This window comes from Chelon labrosus (genome assembly GCF_963514085.1).
Source record: "Chelon labrosus genome assembly, chromosome: 10".
NCBI lineage: Eukaryota > Metazoa > Chordata > Actinopteri > Mugiliformes > Mugilidae > Chelon > Chelon labrosus.
In genome coordinates this window covers 26,970,125-26,990,857 of record NC_140360.1, presented here as the reverse complement: position 1 = coordinate 26,990,857, position 20,733 = coordinate 26,970,125, and the positions used below count along the sequence as shown (strand labels likewise).

Genomic DNA, 20,733 nt, shown 5'->3' with positions numbered 1-20,733 from the left:
TCACAGACATGCACCCACTCACATGGCTCAGGCAAGGCACCTACACACACCAGCACACACACACACACTGACACACAGACATGCACCGGCAGGTAGGCCTGGTTTTCTCCAAATCAAGGCAACAACAGACACCCTTCCACCCGGCAAAGTATCAAGGCAGCCTGTCCGCTGGGCAGCTAGACAGGAGCCGTCTAACCACACTAACAAGGTGAGCAGACAGTGAGAGCTGTTGTGGCGGGTGTCTGTGCGCTTTCAGGAGGAACCGACAACAACTGGACTGGCACCGCTAATAAGGTGTCAGCGCGGCGCTGCCCCTCGCTGAGAGAGCAACGGCTCATACAGGGGGCTGCTGCACCGACCGGGATCCAGGTATTAAAACCACAACGGACACAAAACTCACACTCTGCACACAAAGTAGAACTTCAACAGAAAATCACCTTCCTACCAGAGATACCACGTATACTTTGCCCAACACTGGGATGGATGGCAGTATGAAATCTTTTCCTACACACAGGCAGCGGCGCATGGAAACATGACGGCTGTTCACCATCCCCACCTCGACAGGCTCAGCTCAGTATAAGTTAGCTATATAAAGGCAGCTGTGAGTTCATTCCAGTTCATTTATTGGATGTGGGTGGAAACACACATTCCTTTGACTGTAAATGAAGAAGCATGACCCTCCAGAACAAGTCTGAAGCTCAGTGTGGTAGCTCTGGCTGCTGCCATCTTGGCAGTGCCTGACTCCACCTTACTCGCTAATTAAAAAACAGTCAAAGAACTGGAGTGTGAGTGGAGCTGGGGTGGGCAAGTGATGTCTAGGTGGACAGCTAACAACATTAGTTCCCGTGTACTACAGCACAGTAGAGGTCAAAAGGGAATGGGGCCTTCGAGGAATTGCAGTATTCGCCACCTCTGCGTTGGCTTCATTTTTCAATCCCCGGTGGCTGCTGCTTGTTTGAATCAGATTTGCAGCCATACTAAAACTGCCAAAAGGGGCAAGCCAGCAGTGCTCCATGACTGACACTGATTGGCTGGCCGTCAGTGACTGGCACTGGTGTAAACTGTGCCTGTGCCTCTAAATATAGTCCAAACACTGTGGTTGAATGTGACAGAAATAAATCTTTTTCTTTCTCCCTTTGGTGGGATGTTGCCCAATCACCACAGCGTTTGCAGTGACCTGCTCAAGTCACACAGAGGCTCAGATATACGTTACACAAACTTAGTACATGTGAGCTGGCAAGAGAAAGTCAGTTTAATGTCCGGTCCAACCGGTTCCGACGTTTGTGTTCTTCCATAAAATCAAACTACTTCCTGAAACCAGGGAAGTTGCTCCCTCCTGGCGAGTAGCAAAAAGGAGATTTAAAGCTTGTCTGCATTGATTTCACCTTTCAGACACAGTGGGTACATTATTTCTTCAATATAAAGTCTAAGGCTAGAAAGGATCTACCTCGTCACTGTGAACAGGAAGAAATCCAGCAGAGACCAGTAGCTCAAACTCATCCTTCAAGCTAAATGTTCAAAGGTGCGTAGTACGTTTTTGAGCATGGCAGCAGCATGTGGAAGGCACAAGGAACAGATTATTGAGTGTATACAGTTTTTTTATGGGCATCTTTATAAGCTGTTAACACATTAACATGAAATACAGAAGTCACAGAGGCTTTTGCTTCAGATAATGTTACAGAAGGTACAGATGAAGTGCGCCTGGCTTGGTTGCTATGTTCGTTTTATGAGACTTTGCTGCTGTGCTGAGGTTTATTTTGCAGCCGCATCCTAATGAGAGAGAAAGCGAGAATGGAGTGAGCGTGGGGGGGCGGAGGGATTGTGTAACTGTGTTACATAACTCAATATGCATGGCCTTCTCTCTCTCTCTCTCTCTCTCTCTGTCTCTGTCTCTCATCACATCATAGAGAGACACAGGGCAGAATGAGCGGGAGAGAGAGCATGGAGGGTTTGAAAGGGTGCTGGTGTTAATGAGGCCGATGTGAAGAGATGTGCGCCTCACTGGAAAATCATACCTCATTACAGCACTGTTTCTAATAATGCCGGTGATGAGGATAAGTTGTTTGGGAGGTGAGGGGATGTGGAGAGCGGACCCCTGGCTTGTCTTAGATTAAAACTCGACCATCAAGTGGCATTCAAGTGGGTTTGCTGGGTAATTAAAGTCGATAAAATGTTATTGCTCTTACCCTCAGCCTACCTCTGGACAGGCTGAACTGTCACACATTGTGGAAGAGGACAGCTCACTGCTGGGACTTTGCACTGGGCTGCTCACCACAGAACAAATGTAGTCAGTTTCTTTTTGGTTCTTTCTTGCACCCATGTTTTATTATGCATAGAAATATGCTTAAAACTACTTGCTCAGTTTCTCCTATGCTTTACTGAATGATTCAGTGAAGAGGGTAAGAGTTGTGTGTTTTTAGAGAAAGTAGCTTTGTCTGCTGGGTTTTCATTCGGTATTTTGGATTGTAGAGACGCGACCTTATTTCAGTGAAGCTCACAGATCAAACAAAATTCATTCATACTTCTTATTCGTACAATACAGAACACTCTACTTTGCACAAAAGACTGAAAGAGACAAACAATATATGTGAAAAAAACATTCTTTATTTTTTAAATATTGATCTGAAACAAAATTACACTCAGTTTGCAGAAAAAACTGAAAAAAACATTTCCTAACAGAATCTTCTACCTGCTGCCTGAAACAACGGTCAGCTCAAGAATAGTTGACTTTCACACAGAACGTCTCCTCCGTCTTCTCCTCCAGGTTGTTCACATAGACCAAGATCTCCGCTGAGCCGGAACTCTGGCTGGGGGCGAATCGCAATCCAATGGTGTAACTCTCTCCCCCGCCAATCTGAACACACAGAACATTATGAATATATTCATCTGAACGCTTTCTTTGAAAAATACAGCCCATGAAGCTGCTCTTTGCATCAACTTAGCTAAAATGTGTAGAGTAAGAAGTCACAAGTTATATTTGTACACCTTTTTTAGTAAAATAGTGTGTGAGTTTCTCAGTTTTGCTCATTAAACATATACACCGATCAGTCATATCATTATGACCACCTTCCTAATATTGTGTAGGTCTCCCTTGTGCCTCCAAAACAGTTGTGACTCATCAGAGAATGGACATGGGCCTTCTGAGGGTGTCCTGTGGTGTCTGACAACAGAATGTTGTTAGTGGGGGCCTTTGGGTCCTATGGGTTGAGGGGAGGGGCCTCTGTGGATCATCCCACAGATACTTGATCAGTTTGGGATCTAGTGAATTTGGAGGCCAGGTCAACACCTTGTGCTGTTCTTCATGTTTTTTTTTAGTTGTTCCTAAAGCGTTTTTGTGTGTGTGCCTGTGTCAGGCTGCATCCTGCTGGGGATGGCTGCTGCCATCAAGGAGTGTCATTGCTATGGGGTGGGGGTGTCTAAGTAACATCCACATGAATGGCAGGTCCAAAAGTTTCCCAGCAGAACACTGGATTGTCACAAGATGGTTGATGTTATTTACTTCTCCTGTCAGTGGTCAGTGGAAAGTCAGATATGACATCAACCATACAAACCTCACATTGTCCCGGTAATTCAAGTTAGTTTTTACAGAATGAAAAATCTTCCATCAGAGCAGCATCAACAAGAACAATATCTCATGTACTATATGGTTTAAAAGAGACTCTGTCAAACCAATATTCATCTGTAACACAACCACTGAGAACTCTGTGTGTGTTGTTTATGCGCCTGCTGCGCCTGAGAAACAAATCTTCATCATGCAAAAACTTTTTTTTACATCTCTGACCTGTTTCAAAGTGTTTAAGCCCTTCATCCCTTTATCTTTGAAGAAGCACAAATTAAATAATAAAAATGTATGAAACAACCTTATTTCACACCACAAAGACAGAACTGTTTCAAAAGCACATCTACCCACTCAGTGAGACTTTTTTTTTCAGTACTTACAGAGCCCAACAAAATTTTTGTGAAACATAAATTCAATTAATAGCTAATGTAAAAAGGCAGGAACAGCTATGAAAAATAAATGGAACATAAATAATTAATTCATTAAGAAACACATAAAACGTACTGTGAAACGACCGGCATTTACCCAGTGTAAAATTGATGCAACACAGCAGATAAATATCAGCCACTGCCACGGGGGAGCTTCCTCCTGTTCTCTTATGGCGATCAACAAAGTAAATATCGGGCGACACTGACATAAATATGTAAATCATGGCATCCCTTTCAGAAAGCTCTTTCTTAACAAAGACACATAGTTCTACATGTCAAATGACAAGTTATTCCCTCTTGTTTTGTGAGTCTGATTGTCTTATTTCAGTGTCCACTCCGCCGTGCGGTCTTCTCATGCAGAACTCATTATAAAAACTATTTGTTTCACTGTCTTCACTGCAGGAGGTTGCACACATTTTAACAATTTGTAGAAAAATAAAACACTTTTGAAGAACACAAATATCCTTTTCCACACAGTTTTGTTTTGTTTAATCTCCGTGGGCCGCCTAATTTCAGACGGGTTGAGACACGAAGAAACACCAAATGGTTTGCTTTACCCTCACATCCCACTCTTTGTTTTTGCTTTTTGCTTGTTTTTTTGGTCTTAATTACTCCACGCAGAGTGCAATTTTGATTCTTCTTTTCTCTAATTAAATGGAGACAATACTTAATGCTGCAGTGCTTTTCTTATCAGGCCTCATAGTCAGCTGGATCCTAATTTGGTCATTTTTTGTTCTTTTCCCAGTATTTCCATCAGACCGAAGGCGTCTCCGTGTATTTTCTGTAATAGCCAACAGCAGAAATATGGGTAAATTTGGGGGATTTATGCTGTAATCTTCCCCGAAAGCATGGCAGTATTGATCTCTATTTTCTTTTCCCTCCTGACAGCAGGCTTTATCATGGCGTGGTAGTCGTGTCAACAAAAAAAAAAGAGGAAAGAGCCTGCACATTTGCTTAATGCTACGGGCACAGTAAATTCTTTCTGAGACACCTGGCGCCTCGCTGACAAGATGGAAAAAAACAATGGGCTGTTTTTCACCCTGCCCACCTCCTGTCTAATTGATGCAGTGTCTTCTGGCCAACAACAGCGGGACCCTTTAATAGTTTATGTGGAAACTGACATCCATTGCATCTCATTCATTTATTTGTTCATTTCAAATAATGGTTTCCCATTTGTTTTGCCATTTTACCACACCTCAGCAAATGAAAGGCGAAAGACAGCAGCGACTCCAGTGTTTCATGTCTGAGTGAACCAGCTCTCAGAGACGCTGACCACATAACAATAAAACAGCAGCAATGACTTTGCTATATTTCTCTCATTCTGTTCTGAAAGCAAACAAGGAAGCCATTGACTTGTCCCAGATGATGAATGGACAGTCAACAGGGGAGGCTAGACAACAATGATACCTGTAACCCACCTGCCGGGATGAACTGGAGACTGTGGCTAACAATAAAGGCTTCTCTAAAGGGAATGGTCGTGTTTCGCATACAGTCTTATTTTCCACAACCGGCATGTCTTCTTTGTCGACGAGGTTCTACAGTGTCGGTCTGATGTATGTGCATTATGAGCATAATGGCGTGATGTTGCACCATAGTGATCATGACTGTAACTGGGAGTGCAACAAAACTGATTCTAGTGCTGAAGTAATGCAGAACACTTTATCCTAGAATGTCTAGCTCCTCATGTCCACCATGATGCAGCTGTGTTGTGCTCTGGCTACACTACTACACACTTATTTTATTCATTACAGCTGGCTACTTAGACCGTATTACAGAAGCAGCAGCACTCACGTTAAACCTGATATTAGCTACACTATTTACACTCAGCAGCATAGATATTCTTGATCCAAGGAAACTACCTGATAAGATTTAATCAAGGAGGATGGTTTCTCTTTTGGCTTCATTAATCAAAAAATAGATTTTACGCTTAACAAGAGTAAGAGAGCTGTATGGCTTCTTTTCTTTCCCTACCTTGAATTTCTCCTCCTTGAACTGGAGCAGGTCTGGATGGTCAGAGCGGAGCAGGAAAGTTCGGCTGTTGGTGTAAGGGTTGGTGTAAGTGATTTTCCTGGAGCTGCCACGGCCACCGCCAACTGGTACAGACACTTCAAATGCCTGCATACACACACACACACACACACACACATAGATGCAGACAGCGTTGGCTGGTTACTAGTATGGCCAGTTTCATCACCAAACACAAGCTTCAAACCTATATCACAGCAGCAAACATTTCAGGGCCTGGAGGAGACAGCAAAGTTGTTGAGACATTTGACAGACAATGAGACATTTGAAAACACCGTTATTATGCCAAACACGTTCAGGATGACCTTACGAAGGCAGGAACTAAATCAGACTATGCAAGGACATCATGGCTGGAACATTTGCCATGCTCTGGGTAAATAAAGCCCATAAGAGTCAACTTGAATATGCAAGAAAAATGTGTATGGAAAGTCAGCTCTGGGTAAAAGAACTGTTCCCAAAGTGTCCTTGAGTAGTCATTTGGGTATGGGATGAATCTCAAGCCATATTTTGAAACTGGGGAAAAAAGGTTTGAAAGGTTGACAGTCAGTGTTTGGAACCTTGAAATATTGTTAAAAACGATTTGAGAAACTACATTTTGAAGGCTTGCATAATGTTTTCTGAGGCTGAATGGAATTTTCATATCTCTGCACCTTTATTTTGTGTTTCTTCCTTCACAAATACAGCACTCCTTTTACAGTGTTTCTCCAATACATTTTCAGAGTTTCAAATTTGTCACTGTAGTCCCAGTGTATTCATCTGTTTTCCAGGTTTGAAACCTTGAAAATGCTGATGTTGAAAAGTGCCGCTCTGAGGATCTTTTCAGAAGTGAAAATCTTTCTTCTGAAACTTTGGATGACATACGTTTGCACTCATATCACACTGTCCCTCTTTACAACACATGTTTGCCCATGGCAGTAATAAGCAGTATTAAACATTGTCTTTGGGGTGTGACTCATTTTACTGTGAAATTGTCTTTGATTGTTTGCTCGATGTGTTTTCAATGAAGCGTTTTAACATTACTAATATGTCCTGCAGCTATTTTGATTGCAACTGTGTTACTGACTGACAGCAACGTTATAAACACTGAATATACATGAAAATAAAAAGATGACTTCCGCTGTAATGTGAACTTAATCTTCGATACACGGTCAGCCAGTCCAGTAAACAGTCAGTTAGACATTTGGTTTCAAAAGGCAGACAGCAGTTATAGAGGGGATTGGCTTTGAGTGCTGGCCTGGGATCCACCGTACTTAGTCTTTTCTTGACAAAAGCCATAAAGGGATTGGGTAATGTCCCGCTGGCCCAGGGAACTACCAGAATGATTCAAGCACTGAATGCAACTCTGAGTCACCAGTGGCTTTGAGTTAGACAGATACTTAATGGAGTTGTTCATCATACCACTGTTCTCACTTAAGGAAGTGAACAAGACTGCAGTAAGAATTCAGTTTATGATGGCAATCACCACGTTCAGGTTAAAGATATGTTATCTTTATGCATTTTTGTCTTTCTCAAAATGAATTCCTATATCATAATCCACAACACAACTGACCCAATGTCAGTATTGGATGTGTATGTGTGGTAAGTCGTTAAGTTGTGTGCTGGCCTCAGGTGGAGGTGGCAAGAGGGCTACCAATGGCTGGTAACCCATTTTAACAGTATTCTCAAAACACGTTGTAGAGCTTTGAGAGGTTAAAATGAGCTTTTAAGTCAACATGGAATACCAAAGTCAAGATCAACTATGATAAACCAGTGTTATGTCACCAAAACTCGCATAAACTTTGATGGACACATCACACTGTTTTGAGAATACTGAGCATTTTTTACTAAACTGGTAGAAAATATTATGAGTTTGGTAAAAGCCTCCTAGCTACTGTGCTGTACTGACAGCAAACCAGCTAACGTGGTGGGCTACTATAGTCAGATGGTGGTAGAAAACTACGTTGTGCAGAGACTCTCCATAAACCTGCATTCCTAGGTTTTATTTCCTGAGTTGGGAAGAAGATTTTTAGAGTTTGAGGTTTTCATGTTTTTAAAGCAAAAATGTAGATACAATTTTCACTGACCAAAAGGTCGTACTACGTCAACTTAAGGACAACCAATCCAGAAAAACTCCTACCTTGGACAGCACAGGGCGGTGGACATTGAGACAGAGCAACCAGGCTGTGACCAGCCGTTGATGCTCCACATCCACGGCGTTCACATACAGGAAGCGGCTGCCAGCCTGCCATGGCTGAACCTTCAGCTGGAGCTCCTGCACTGCTGCTGGAGGCAAAACAAACACACCCGCTGGGTCCACCTACAGAGAAGAGGTGTGTAGTAAGGTTGATTGGGTTTGGCAGTAGGGCAAAGAGATGCTGTTGATTGGGAGTGCTGTGAGAATGGAAAAGTCACAATAAAGGTAACAGAATGAGTGTAACAGTATAGAAGAGAAGAGATACATTTAATAAGAAGAGGTTAAAAATAGGGTAGAACTGATGGGAAACGCAGAGGAACGCAAAGGGGGTTTTCAACTTACAGGAGAGTGGGTGAGAGAAAGGGTGAACGAGGTTCGGTGAGAAAGGGGGGCAGACAATGAAACGAGAGAAAGTGCGGCAGAAAAGTGACAGACATAAGGATGTGAGAATGAGATTTTGTGCGCAGCTCCTTTTCAATCTGTTGAGAAAAGCAAAGCCATTCTCTGACGCTGAGCTTTATCCTGTTTTATAAGTCTCCTCCAATGCATTCCACAGTGAGCTAACCTGCCGGGAGTCAGATCAAAGCGGCCGCTGATGCACACGGTGAAATCTTTTAAAAATACATCTGTCACTTTTGCAGCCAGTACCCCATTTCTACAGGGAAAACATGTTTGGGTCGTACTGTATGCAACCACGGTGGTTATGACAGTCCATCACTTTTGTTTCTGAATATGGGTGTGTGATATGAAATGCCCTTTTACTGCAACTCTGAATGAAAAGCATTGTCAAACGCTCCCACTCTTGTACTCAATTATGAATAAGAAACGATCTATTAAAAATAAAGGGCAATGTGACACCCCTGGAACATATTTTGGTATGTTCAGAGAGCAAACAGCCATTACTAATTTTTCTGATTCTGTCAAATGGTGTCCCAACACGATCTGACACGGCTGCAAGAAGTAATGAGAGAACCTAATAGAAATGAATATGAAAAGACATGAAAAGACCCATTATGCTGTCAATCTGCATTTGTATATTCTCGATAATAACGTGGATCTTAACCTGGTGTTATTACTAAAAAGCCTGTCGCCATTCCATTGTTCCCTGCTGCTAGAAGAACAATTTGCATGAAATCATTTCAGATGTGCAGATTGAAAATTGCTAACACTGAAAGAACAAAGCTCTCAACTTATGTAAGATTTGATATATGGGCTGTTATGACTCCATCTGTTCTGTATGCTGTTTTCAATCTGTGTCAGCCGTGTTTTGGTCCAATTAACAAAGAGGAAGTACCAGAGGGAGGCAAATATATAAATGAAATAAATAGATAAACTGATTTGAAATATGACAGTATCTGAGAATTAAAGAGCATAATTTCATAAACATGCCCCTTTCACATATTTAAAAGATGAATCCAAACCTAAAGCACCCATGACGACTAAAGGAAGAGAGTAGCAGCATGTGGCAACAAGAGACCATGAAATGTTAATGAAATTCAAAAAGCTGTGGCAATGACTAGAGAAAACACATTTGGGACATAAAGTGGGCAGATGGTAAGTTAAACTAATCATAACTCTGAGTGATTGATACTGTTGGTTGATATTTGATACAAACACAAAGTTTCCCATACGTTTATGTAGGGAAAACCATCCACAACTTTGGCTCCAACCGCCAAACTCATCATACTGATAGCGGGCTTGGAGTGTCAGGTAAACTAAAATGGAGTGGTAGAGTTGTTGACATTATTTTCTTCTCATACAGAGAGTGGTAATGGCGAGATCTGCTAGCTTTGCCATAAATTAGCAATACTTATAAGTTCTGCTTGTTTCACTCTGGAACATTTAGGGTGGGAATTATACAACCACAGCCTGGAATGTGAACTGGTGACCAGGTTATTGCTACAAAGCGTTGAGCGACTGGCAAATCACTTCATATCTGGACAGTGCCTTAGATGTTGGTCCAGTGTCTTACTGGTTTGTACCACAAATTACAACAGTGTTATGTGTTGGAGAAGTAACGGGATAGGCTATAAGTAGTCTCAGTGAACATGTATAGGCTTGTGGTAGTTTTTTTTCTTGATGTTCTTCTTATGGCTTCTCAGTTCTCCACCTAGACTAAACTACTCCTGATCTCTTTTCTTTATCTCCAAACTAGGTTTTCACTGTCTCCGGTGCTCATGTAGAACTGAATTTTCCAGCAGAGTTTCATAAATAAATCTTCAATATAAAATGCAAATGTGATGAGACCTGAAGGAAACAAGACATATTTCAAAATCCAGTTAACCTAGTCAGACACTGGCGTTGGCAGAAACATGAAAAACATGATGATATACAGACTAAATGGCAGCTGTGGTCCCAAAGAGTAGCAATACATGTTATTTTTCTTGCCCCACAGCACTCGTCTGCTTTTTACTGAAATGGTTATGACGCACACAGCTAGAAGAACTTCTTTTTGGGTCCACTTGGGTATTAGACATATTGAGACGTAGAACTGAGACCTGCAGCGATACAACAAGACCCAGACTGACTTATTTTGTAATTTTTCTGTTTGGGTCTTGACCTCTGGAGACCTCTACTCTCAACACTGCTGTTCTCTTCATTTCTGTTTAGATCCACGTCTGGATATGGGGGACATATCCTAGACTGCAAACAGCGTTTAACAGTTAAATAGTTACATGATACTGTTAATACAGAGCATGTATAATTGAAAATGAAAAAGGTGTATTTAGTGGTAAGTATACCTCAATCTCCCTGGGATGTGATGAGAAACATTTGACCTTACGAACAGCCTGCCTCCCCCTCAGAACTAGTGACTGACAGCTCCGCTGGCCGGTCACACAGCTGACGTCCAACCGCTCCAGGAAGTGCACGTAAATCTGCCAGATCTGTGAGGGCGCCGCCATCCACTTATCACTACAGAGAAAAACATCATCAAGAACAATTAGGCTAAGGCTCCCTGCAGGGCGCAGCGTGTGCAGCATGAGGCTGGAGATGAGGAGGGCTGACCGACGGCTGTGCTAGCATTTTAATAAGCAGGAACATCAGGATGATGATGATGATCATCCTCTCACTGCTGAGATGAAGGGAATTCAGTCTCAGTGGCCCTAGCTGACTCAGAGTGGGAGACGATGCAGTCACCTACGCTCTGCTCTGAGACAACATTTAGGGAGGATGTGATTCAAGTGATATGGATTTTTGAGGTCAGACATGTGAAGCTGCTGATTACTAATATTTCTAGATTATGTTTAAATTGTACATGTTCCAAGAAATATGTATGCTGAAATACTAGTAATTCCAATCATTTCTTAAACATTTTTAATCATTTAAAAAGCTGTTTTCTGGTAACAGGAATTCCTTTTGATTTTAGTAATCTGAGTCATTTTTACATAGTTTGAAATGTTGAGGAAGGGTCTTAATGTATATCAAAGGTCAATGTAAATGGTGTGTTGAGGTGCCATGCGCCAAAATCTCCCCCTATATTATTGAAAAAGTTTATGGTACGAGTACATTTTGTTTGTCAAGTGAAAAACTGAAGAGCTGTTATTATTTCAGCTCAGGAGGACTGAACAAAGTCAGTGCAGAGATATGTGAGGTAGCCATGTGTCTGCTGCACAGTATTTTACCCATAAAGTCAAGTGTCATTTGTGAATGGGCCCATTCACTGTACAGATACTGCATGTGCATGACTTTGATGGCACAGAACGATGTTTTTATGGGCATGTCCCCGATTTGTTTGTGTCTGGGATGATCCTGCATGTGAGCAGAAATATTGCCACGGACACCTGGTTCTAAATACTGCAATAACTTTCATATAATATCATCAACCACAAGCCATAGGCCCGTGGTTGATGATAAATAATTCTGACAGATAATGATTTAACAGACATTTACTGAAATGAAAATTTTCGAGATTGTCACTTTAAAAGTTCACTATGTTTCCATCTCTCCTCAAGAGAATGAACTTTGGGATACCCAAAGAAAGCAAACACAACTTTTTTGTGTAAATTTGGAAAGACAGCTAATGACCATGATTTGATGTGAAACCAGATTATTAATTAATTATGCAATCAGTTAAAAATTCATTTAACCCTTAACATTAGCGGAATCACAAACCTAATATTTCAAAAGACAGACATTGGTCCTACATATTAACCAACCTGCACATAATCATGATGGAGATCTGAAGAACTAGAGGACAGATTCTGTAACTTCAGGCAGCCTGACCACCAGACCACCATCTAATTAGACAATTAATTCAAGCCACTGTGAACAATTTAATAACTCCAAAATAAAACGCTTCTTCAGGCTAAGCTGAGTGTGTGTTTGTGTGCTTAGTGTGTACACAGTGCCTGGTTATTAAATAACACATACGTGAAAACCATCACAAAGAACATTTTTATGTGTGGACTGGGACTCCCTGGCACTTTCAAGTACACATCCTGAGGCTCGCCTGGCACCTAGACAGACACAAAGTAAAAGGCAGAGAGATGTTAAAATGGAAGGGTAAAACTGAGCAGGAGGCAGAACTAAAAGAAACCCCTAACCCTAACCCTTCCCCATGATAGGGGAAGCCTTTTGTCCATCAAATCAGCTTGCTACTCATAACAGAGACAGAATAACGTGCATTCCCCTCTGAACAGTTATCAGTGCAGTAATGAATCCCCTGCTAATATTAGTGTGGGTTATTTGTAGCAGGAACATGTAAGAAAATAATGTTATCTTCTCACCAACATCCTCGTCTGGCAGATGATGTTAGGATCACTGCAGCGCACGGAAATGTGACTCTTCCGATCTGAATCTCCAACTGGTTAATAAAAAAGAAGCTTAAGTATACTGACAGTAAAGATTCAAACTAAGTAGGGCATTTAAACAGTGTTTGTGACGTCTAATGTGACATATATTTTTTATTCATACATTCATATATATATATATATATATATATATATATATATATATATATATATATATATATAGTACCACTTAAAAGTATTTGCACTTCTCAGAATGTTCGACATTTCTGCATAAAAATGACTCAAAATATCTGCACACTGTCCTGACGGTAGACAAAGACAACCCAATGAAACAAATGAAACAGAAATATTATGTTTTTGTAGTGGCTTATTCAAGAGAAATCATCATCTGTGAGGTGAAAGTGAACCCTTGTTTTCAGTATCTGGTTTGACCCCCTTGTGCAGCAACAGCAGCAACTAAACATTTCTGGTAACTGCCCTTTCCTCAGTACAGAACCACTTTAGTCGTGAGACCTTTCTCACATGAGCTCTTTGCATCTTCTATTGGATTAAGGTCAGGACTTTAACTTGGTCATTCCAAAATATTAATTTTGTTCTTCTTTAACCATTCTTTTCTGGAACAACTTGTGTGCTTGTTCTCGTATTTTTTTACTCGAGTCTCTCTTAAGAGTCAGCTCACGGACAGTCCTCACATTTTCTTTAAGAATTTGCTGGTAAAGATCAGAATTTATTGGTCCATCAATAATGGAAAGCTGTCCTGGCCCAGCTGCAGCAAAACAGGCCCAAACAAGGACATTACCACCACCATGTCTCATGGACGTGATGAGGTTCTGATGCTGGAATGCAATCTTGTTTTGCCTCCAGACATGAGCCTCTCATTTAACCACATGGTGCTGATCAAACTGCAGACAGGCAGAAATATTCTTTTTGGAGAACAGTTTCTTTCTCCTTGCCTCTCTGCCATGTACACCATGGTTGTTCAGTGTTCTCCTGATAGTGGATTCATGAACATTAACATTAGCCAATATGAGAAAGGATTTTAGTTGCTTGGAAGTTACACTGTTCCTTTGTGACCTCTTGGACTATTACGTGTCTTGCTTTTGGAGTGATCTTTGTTGGTCAACAATTCCTGTCGTCTTAAATCTCTTCTATCATGTTCACAATTTCTGACTGTGGATTCGTGGATTCCAAACTCTTTGGGGATGGTTTTGTAAACTTTTCCAGCCTGATAAGCAGCATCAACTCTTTTTCTGAAGTCCTCAGAAAACTCATTTTTCCATGCCGTCATGCACTTCCACAAACATGTTTTGTGAAGATCAGACTAGAACAAATACCTGATTTTTTTTTTTAAGCAACTGAGGCACTGAACAACACCCGAGTCTCATAACATCAACTAGAAATACTTCTGAGCAGATGCATTGGAATTTGGCCTTTAAATTTATTTTAAAACTTATTTTTGCGCCACACAGATATGTAATATTGGCTAATTTTCCTTAATAAACAAATACCAAAGTATAATAGTTCTGTTTGATATGTTTGATTGGGCTCTCTTTATCTACTTTCAGGTTTATTTTTGAGTCATTTTCATGCAGAAATGTAGAAAATTTGACGTGCTGTTTCATTCATTTTATCCCTTTAATTGCCTGCTCTATTTCCAAAACATGAATGTTGTTATTAGGTTTGTTTGTGATCAAATCTGTATTATTCTGGAAGATTGGTATGTTGATATTTTAATGACACAATAAAATGAAGGTAGAATACATGATTCATTTTCATTTGCACACCCATGTTGTATAAATGTTCGTGTACGTGCAGATTTACTGACACTTATTATCCTCCTAGATTGTGAGTCAGCATACCTACAGATGATGTATTAATTTATTCAAGCATGACACCAATGCTAAAACTGCAATAATGCAGTATAATGGATAAAATGTAAAACAGAGCAAACTAAACACAGTCAGGGGAGCAGGAATTAAGCGGTCGTGCAGGGAGTAATGGCTGAAGAGGGATAATCATGGTAAGCTGCACAACCTGTGGGGTCGTGCCATGGTGGCAGGCGGATGGCCTTCTTAAGGAAACAGAGCTCAGGGTGGTAAAGTCGGAAAGTCTGATCAACAACGTGAGGCGTTGGCTCCACATTCACTTGGCAGATGGCCATCGGCTTGCCATCGTCTGCTTTGAATGTTACCTGTGGAGGAAAGGTGAAGGGTCAGCAGCATTAGCAGCATGCCACACTCTTGCCTGGTGTTTGAGAGAAACAGCTTTTTCATCGCGGGGCAGTAACTTCCTCTGTGAAAGTCAAACTGCTAAAACTGCTTATTGTAGCAGAAGACAATTGTCAAATTCACCTTATGTTCATAGTTTTGTGCCTCATTTCTATCAGTAATAACTCTGTATTCAATCAAGTAACTGCTGAGAGCTGGGAATATGGTGACATTTCTACAACAAGACTCAGACCAGTTGGAAAACAATTCAACAGTTCTGTCAATTATCCAAAAACATCATTACTTGGTTACAAGTTTTGGCCCTGAGCTGCAGAGTTGATTTCAGGAAGTTAAGGACAGTGTCCAGTTTTGCAGCTTAATTTAGAGAAACGACAGAAAAACACATTTTGTGTAGTAGAAACATACAGTCCCTGACAAAAGTCTTGTCACTTATCCATTTTGTAGAAACAACAGTTTATAACCTGACTTTTAATTAATCCATTGGTTTTAGAAATGGCTCATATGAAAGCTAAAACCCTCCCAAATTATGCTTGATATACTAAAATAAATTTGCTTCACTGAAGAAAGATTGATCATTTAATGAACACAGAAAGGTCAGATTTTGGCAAGACAAAAGTCTTGTCGCTTGGGTACAAGTTGACCCTAAGTGCCCCTCAAATATATGTATTATCAATTTGTTTTACAAGCAATGGCTAATTACAATCCCAACAGCTTTTGAAATAATGTTTTGGTGCCAAACAAAACTGCTGAAAAGCATTCTAACGTTCACAGCTTGGTAAAGCCCACTGAGTCAGTTTTTGCAAAGACAAAAGTCTTGTCGATTGTCATATGATGCACCCAATCCTAGATTACAGCCTCAAAGAATAAGAAAAAGATTTGAAGAGACTGGAGATGTTTTTGACAAGCCCAGGTCCGGCAGACCCCGCAAGACAACTGCTCGGGAGGACCGTTTGTTGGCTCGAAAATCCAAGGCCAGCCCCTTTTCCACTGCAGCAGAGCTCCACCAGGCCTTGTCACCTCAAGTCCCCGTGTCAACCAGAACAGTTTGTAGAATTCTGTCTCGAAATGGCCTCCATGGTAGAATCAGTGCCCAGAAACCAGCACTAAACAAAAGGCAATTAAAAAAACGTGTGGCATTTGCCAAGGCCCACAGCCTGCTAAAAGGATGGACGCTGGAAAAGTGGCAGAAGGTGGATTTCTCAGATGAATCTTCGGTTGAATTACATCACAGCCGCCGCAAATATTGCAGGAGACCTACTGGAGCTCGCATGGATCCGAGATTCACCCAGAAAACAGTTAAATTTGGTGGCGGAAAAATCATGGTCTGGGGTTACATCCAGTATGGGGGTGTGCGAGAGATTTGCAGGGTGGAAGGCAATATCAATAGCGTAAAATATCAAGAAGTATTAGCTACCTCTTACATTCCCAACCATAAAAGGGGTCAAATTTTGCAGCAGGATGGTGCTCCATCGCATACTTCCATCTCTAAATCAAAGTTCCTCAAGGCAAAGAAGATCAAGGTGCTCCAGGACTGGCCAGCCCAGTCACCAGACATGAACATCATTGAGCATGTCCGGGGAAGAATGAAAGAGGAAGCATGGAAGACGAAACCAAAGCATCTTGATGAACTCTGGGAGGCATGTAAGACTGCTTTCTTTGCTATTCCTGATGACTTCATCAATAAATTGTATGAACCGCATGGATGCAGTCCTTCAAGCTCATGGAAGTCATACAAGATATTAAATATGGATCTCACAGCACCAGTACTTCATTCACTGATGTTATGCATCATATTTTTGTATTTGAAGTAAATGATTTGTTCAATTTTCACATTACTTTCTGTAGGCGACAAAACTTTTGTCTTGCCAAAATCCGACCTTTCTGTGTTCATTAAATGATCAATCTTTCTTCAGTGAAGCAAATTTATTTTAGTATATCAAACATAATTTGGGAGGGTTTTAGCTTTCATATGAGCCATTTCTAAAACCAATGGATTAATTAAAAGTCAGGTTATAAACTGTTGTTTCTACAAAATGGATAAGTGACAAGACTTTTGTCAGGGACTGTATATATTTTGTCTCATCTTGTGACCCACTCAGATTTACACCAAATTGCCAGAAGTATTCACTCATCTGCCTTTACACGCACATGAACTTAAGTGACATCACATTCTTAATCCATAGGGTTTAAAGGGGAACTACTGTTTTTTACATCCTGGACCTTATTTGTGGCATAAAATACGATCGTTTACTCACCCATATAACTTGCGTGTAATTTGTATTCCTTTGGGAGATAATTAGATCAGCGTATATCCATATAGTGGGAGTGACTGGGGCACCGAAACGCAGCCTCTAAATAACGCATCATCTGCCGCGAAACCTGTTCATTTCACCAACACTTTGTTATGATACGCTAGTACTATTCCCCGGCTTGTTTACCTGAAATTTGCTACTGCTAGTTTTCTGCAACATGCTGAATATTTTTCCGATTACAAACCATAGCAGTAGCAAATTACATGTAAACAAGCCGACCGTCGCGACCCCGCTCTGTCATTTTACATGGCCTGCCACTTCGTGGGTGAGTTGCTGTCGTTCCCAGATGCTTCCACTTTGTTATAATACCTCTGACAGTTGACTGTGGAATATTTAGTAGCGAGGAAATTACGCGACTGGACTTGTTGCACAGGTGGCATCCTATCACAGACCTGAACCTGATAAAACACCTCTGGAATTCACTGAGCTGCTGAGAGCGACCCATTCTTTCACAAATGTTTGTAGAAGCAGTCTGCGTGCCTAGGTGCTTGATTTTATACACCTGTGGCCATGGAAGTGACTGGGACACCTGAATTCAATTATTTGGATGGGTGAGTGAATACTCTTGGCAATATAGTGTATCTTTGGTCTGATATGCTACCTACTATTTTTAGTTAAATCTGAAAGTGAGCATACCTGAAATACTGTAAGCAAATATGGTAGTAGACCAGTAGATCAAAGTAAAACCAGTGTGCCAGGCTGTAAACTGTGATGAATGTTTACAGTGAATCACTTTAACATGATCATTTATTCTTCCAAATAAGTTTGGCTATGGAGATTTATTTTGAAGCATGTGAGTGCTCTCGCTCTGTTGGACGTCTTATTGCCATCAAAGGTTGTAAATTTAACTTGTTTTTCTTAAACTCAAGGTAAAGATGGTAACGTACAGTACATTAATCTCAATTAGTAACAGCAACAACTGATTTCATTAACTCAAATGAGGTTTCGCTCCAGATTTCTCCCTGTGATGGACCCTCAAACAATGCGTGTCCTGCAGATTAGATATTTAGAAGATACTCTCTTGCTATGCTTTCTTCCCCAGGCAGTGAAACTCTAAACAACATATGCATGGTTTTTTTGTTTTTTTAAAGCGGCCCTTGAGAAGGTTTATTTCAAAATTCACCAGAGTGCTTGATGATGATGGAGTGCGCTGTACACTAGAATATTTAAGATGGTTGCAATCCAACCACTGAAACCCCCACAGGCTGGCTGAATATGCTTTGATGACTGCTGCATTAAAATAGCCCTCAAGATCTGTGCAAATCAACACAAATGTGTTCATACATTTACACAAATTCCATATGGTATGATAGCCCACACACACTGGAATTGTTAATCTGCTCATGTATCATCATACCCTACACCCTCTAAAACTAGAGTTTGTTGGCTTGATTTCTATAATACAATGCCACAAGGACAATTTAAGTAGAGCTGTTGCCTAAGGAAATGCTGTATATTTGCTGACAGCTACGTGGCTTTCTTTTCCTGCATCTTTCATAGCTATTTACACTCAATAACCTGCAAATACATTTTATGAAAATTTATTACAAAACCGTAACAGTAACTAAAAGTATTAAGACACTTTGCTCTCATGTCAAACTGTGGCCAGGTTCACCCTTTTTGTTTTAATTATCCATCAGATATGTGCTAAGATTGGATACAGTTAAGAAAGACCCACGCCTCTGAATATAAGGACCCACAATTCACATTACATTACAGGACAAAATCCAGACCCCTGCAAACTGTTGTGAGGTACAATTGATCAGCAGTCGGATTCTCATGAGATTAACAAGATCAATAGCCTGACTGGTATGGGCCACTTAACATCCTGTTATTAACTGCTGGCAGCTAAAGGGATGTTTTGGGCAAGAAGTGATCTGACTGGTTAAATTGGGCCTGCAATAGAAAGATGGCTCATCCAATCACATGCCATGTATTTTCTGAAAGTGCCTGCCCTTTTCCAAACAGCTGAGTGGCTCAGTCAAAGCCCAGACCTAAACCCCATATAACGTCTGGAGAGAGGCCTGAAGATGGCAGTCCACAGGTCCTTCGCAGCCAATCTGGCAGAGCTTGAGAGGATTTGCCAGGAAGAAAGGAATAAACTGCCCCGATGCAGGTGTACAAAGCCTGCAGAGGCTAACAGAGAAGGACTTGAAGCTGTAATGCCTACCAAAGGAGCTTCTACAAAGTACTGAATTAAAGGTCTGAATAAAACTTTTAATTGAAAGCCATTGTAGCTGTCAGTAAATTATTGTCAGGGTTATTGAGTGTAGATTAATGGAATGCTTTCTACATTTAAAATTAAATCCACTGCACAGTAAATTGCCTAAAAAATAAAAGGGGTTGATTAATGTCAGAAGCCACCGTGCTACAAACTGTAGTGTATCAGTACACATAAAAATTGCAAATCTCCGCCCCAGGTGTTTAAGCCACTATTTCTTGTATTACTTTCTAATTGTTTTATAATGGTTCAATAAAATCTATACAGTTCAACAGTATATGTCCTAGTAATGAATAGAAACTAATATTGCAAATATGTAACAGATTAAAAAGTACAATTTGGTCATTTGTCACAGAGCAGCTGTCCAAACTGTTGATGCGTCAGATTTGTGGACCCGTCGTGACCTGCAGCAGAGGCCTGTATCTGGCTCTGGTGATGTGTACTGACTGACAGCGGTGCCAAAGCTGGCATCCTGACAGCTCTGCTGTTGGGGTTTGTCAATTTTAGCGGGACACAGATTTGATCCAGACTCAACCCCTTTGACCTCTTGACAGCATTTGTGCTCAAAGCAGCAGTGCTGACAGTGGCACACAATACGCACAAACCGTAGGCAGACACACACACACACACACCACACACACACACACACACGCACACACACACACACACACACACACACACACGCTTGGCAGACTGGCAAAAATTTCATCACCCTGTGCAATGGGAAAGCTTCAGGGTACTGTACTCTACACGATCAACAGGATTATACTGAGGTACTGCAGGTTAGCGATCTGTGATGATATCTTCCTTTTAGCTGAATAGTGATATGTGCCAATAATGCAAGCACAGAGCTACGCTCAAGTCTGCAGCGAGAGGGACAACATTTCAATTTGAATGGACCCATGAGAAACAGGAGCTAATTTTGTTGACAGCTGCAGCGCAAAGAGACTGCAGAGAACATTATATCACACGCAGATACACAGCATGTCGTCTTATCTTCAGTAGAAAGAGCACATTCACATGGTTTCTCCCTCCT

The 20,733-nt window shown here is 41.1% G+C and overlaps 1 protein-coding gene across 1 annotated transcript in view; it reads right to left on the bottom strand.

Annotated features, from left to right (window-relative positions):
• Positions 1-2,686: 2,686 nt before the first annotated feature.
• nphp4 (nephronophthisis 4) overlaps positions 2,687-20,733 on the bottom strand; it is a 30,766-nt gene continuing 12,719 nt past the window's right edge. Inside the window, exons 6-12 of the mRNA XM_084553515.1 lie at positions 14,971-15,127; positions 12,913-12,989; positions 12,557-12,642; positions 10,927-11,098; positions 8,129-8,308; positions 5,959-6,102; positions 2,687-2,854 (exon numbers count right to left, since the gene is read on the bottom strand). Coding sequence (XP_084409641.1) covers positions 2,714-2,854; positions 5,959-6,102; positions 8,129-8,308; positions 10,927-11,098; positions 12,557-12,642; positions 12,913-12,989; positions 14,971-15,127 — 957 coding nt within the window. The 3' untranslated portion in view covers positions 2,687-2,713. The remainder of the gene's footprint in view (positions 2,855-5,958; positions 6,103-8,128; positions 8,309-10,926; positions 11,099-12,556; positions 12,643-12,912; positions 12,990-14,970; positions 15,128-20,733) is intronic.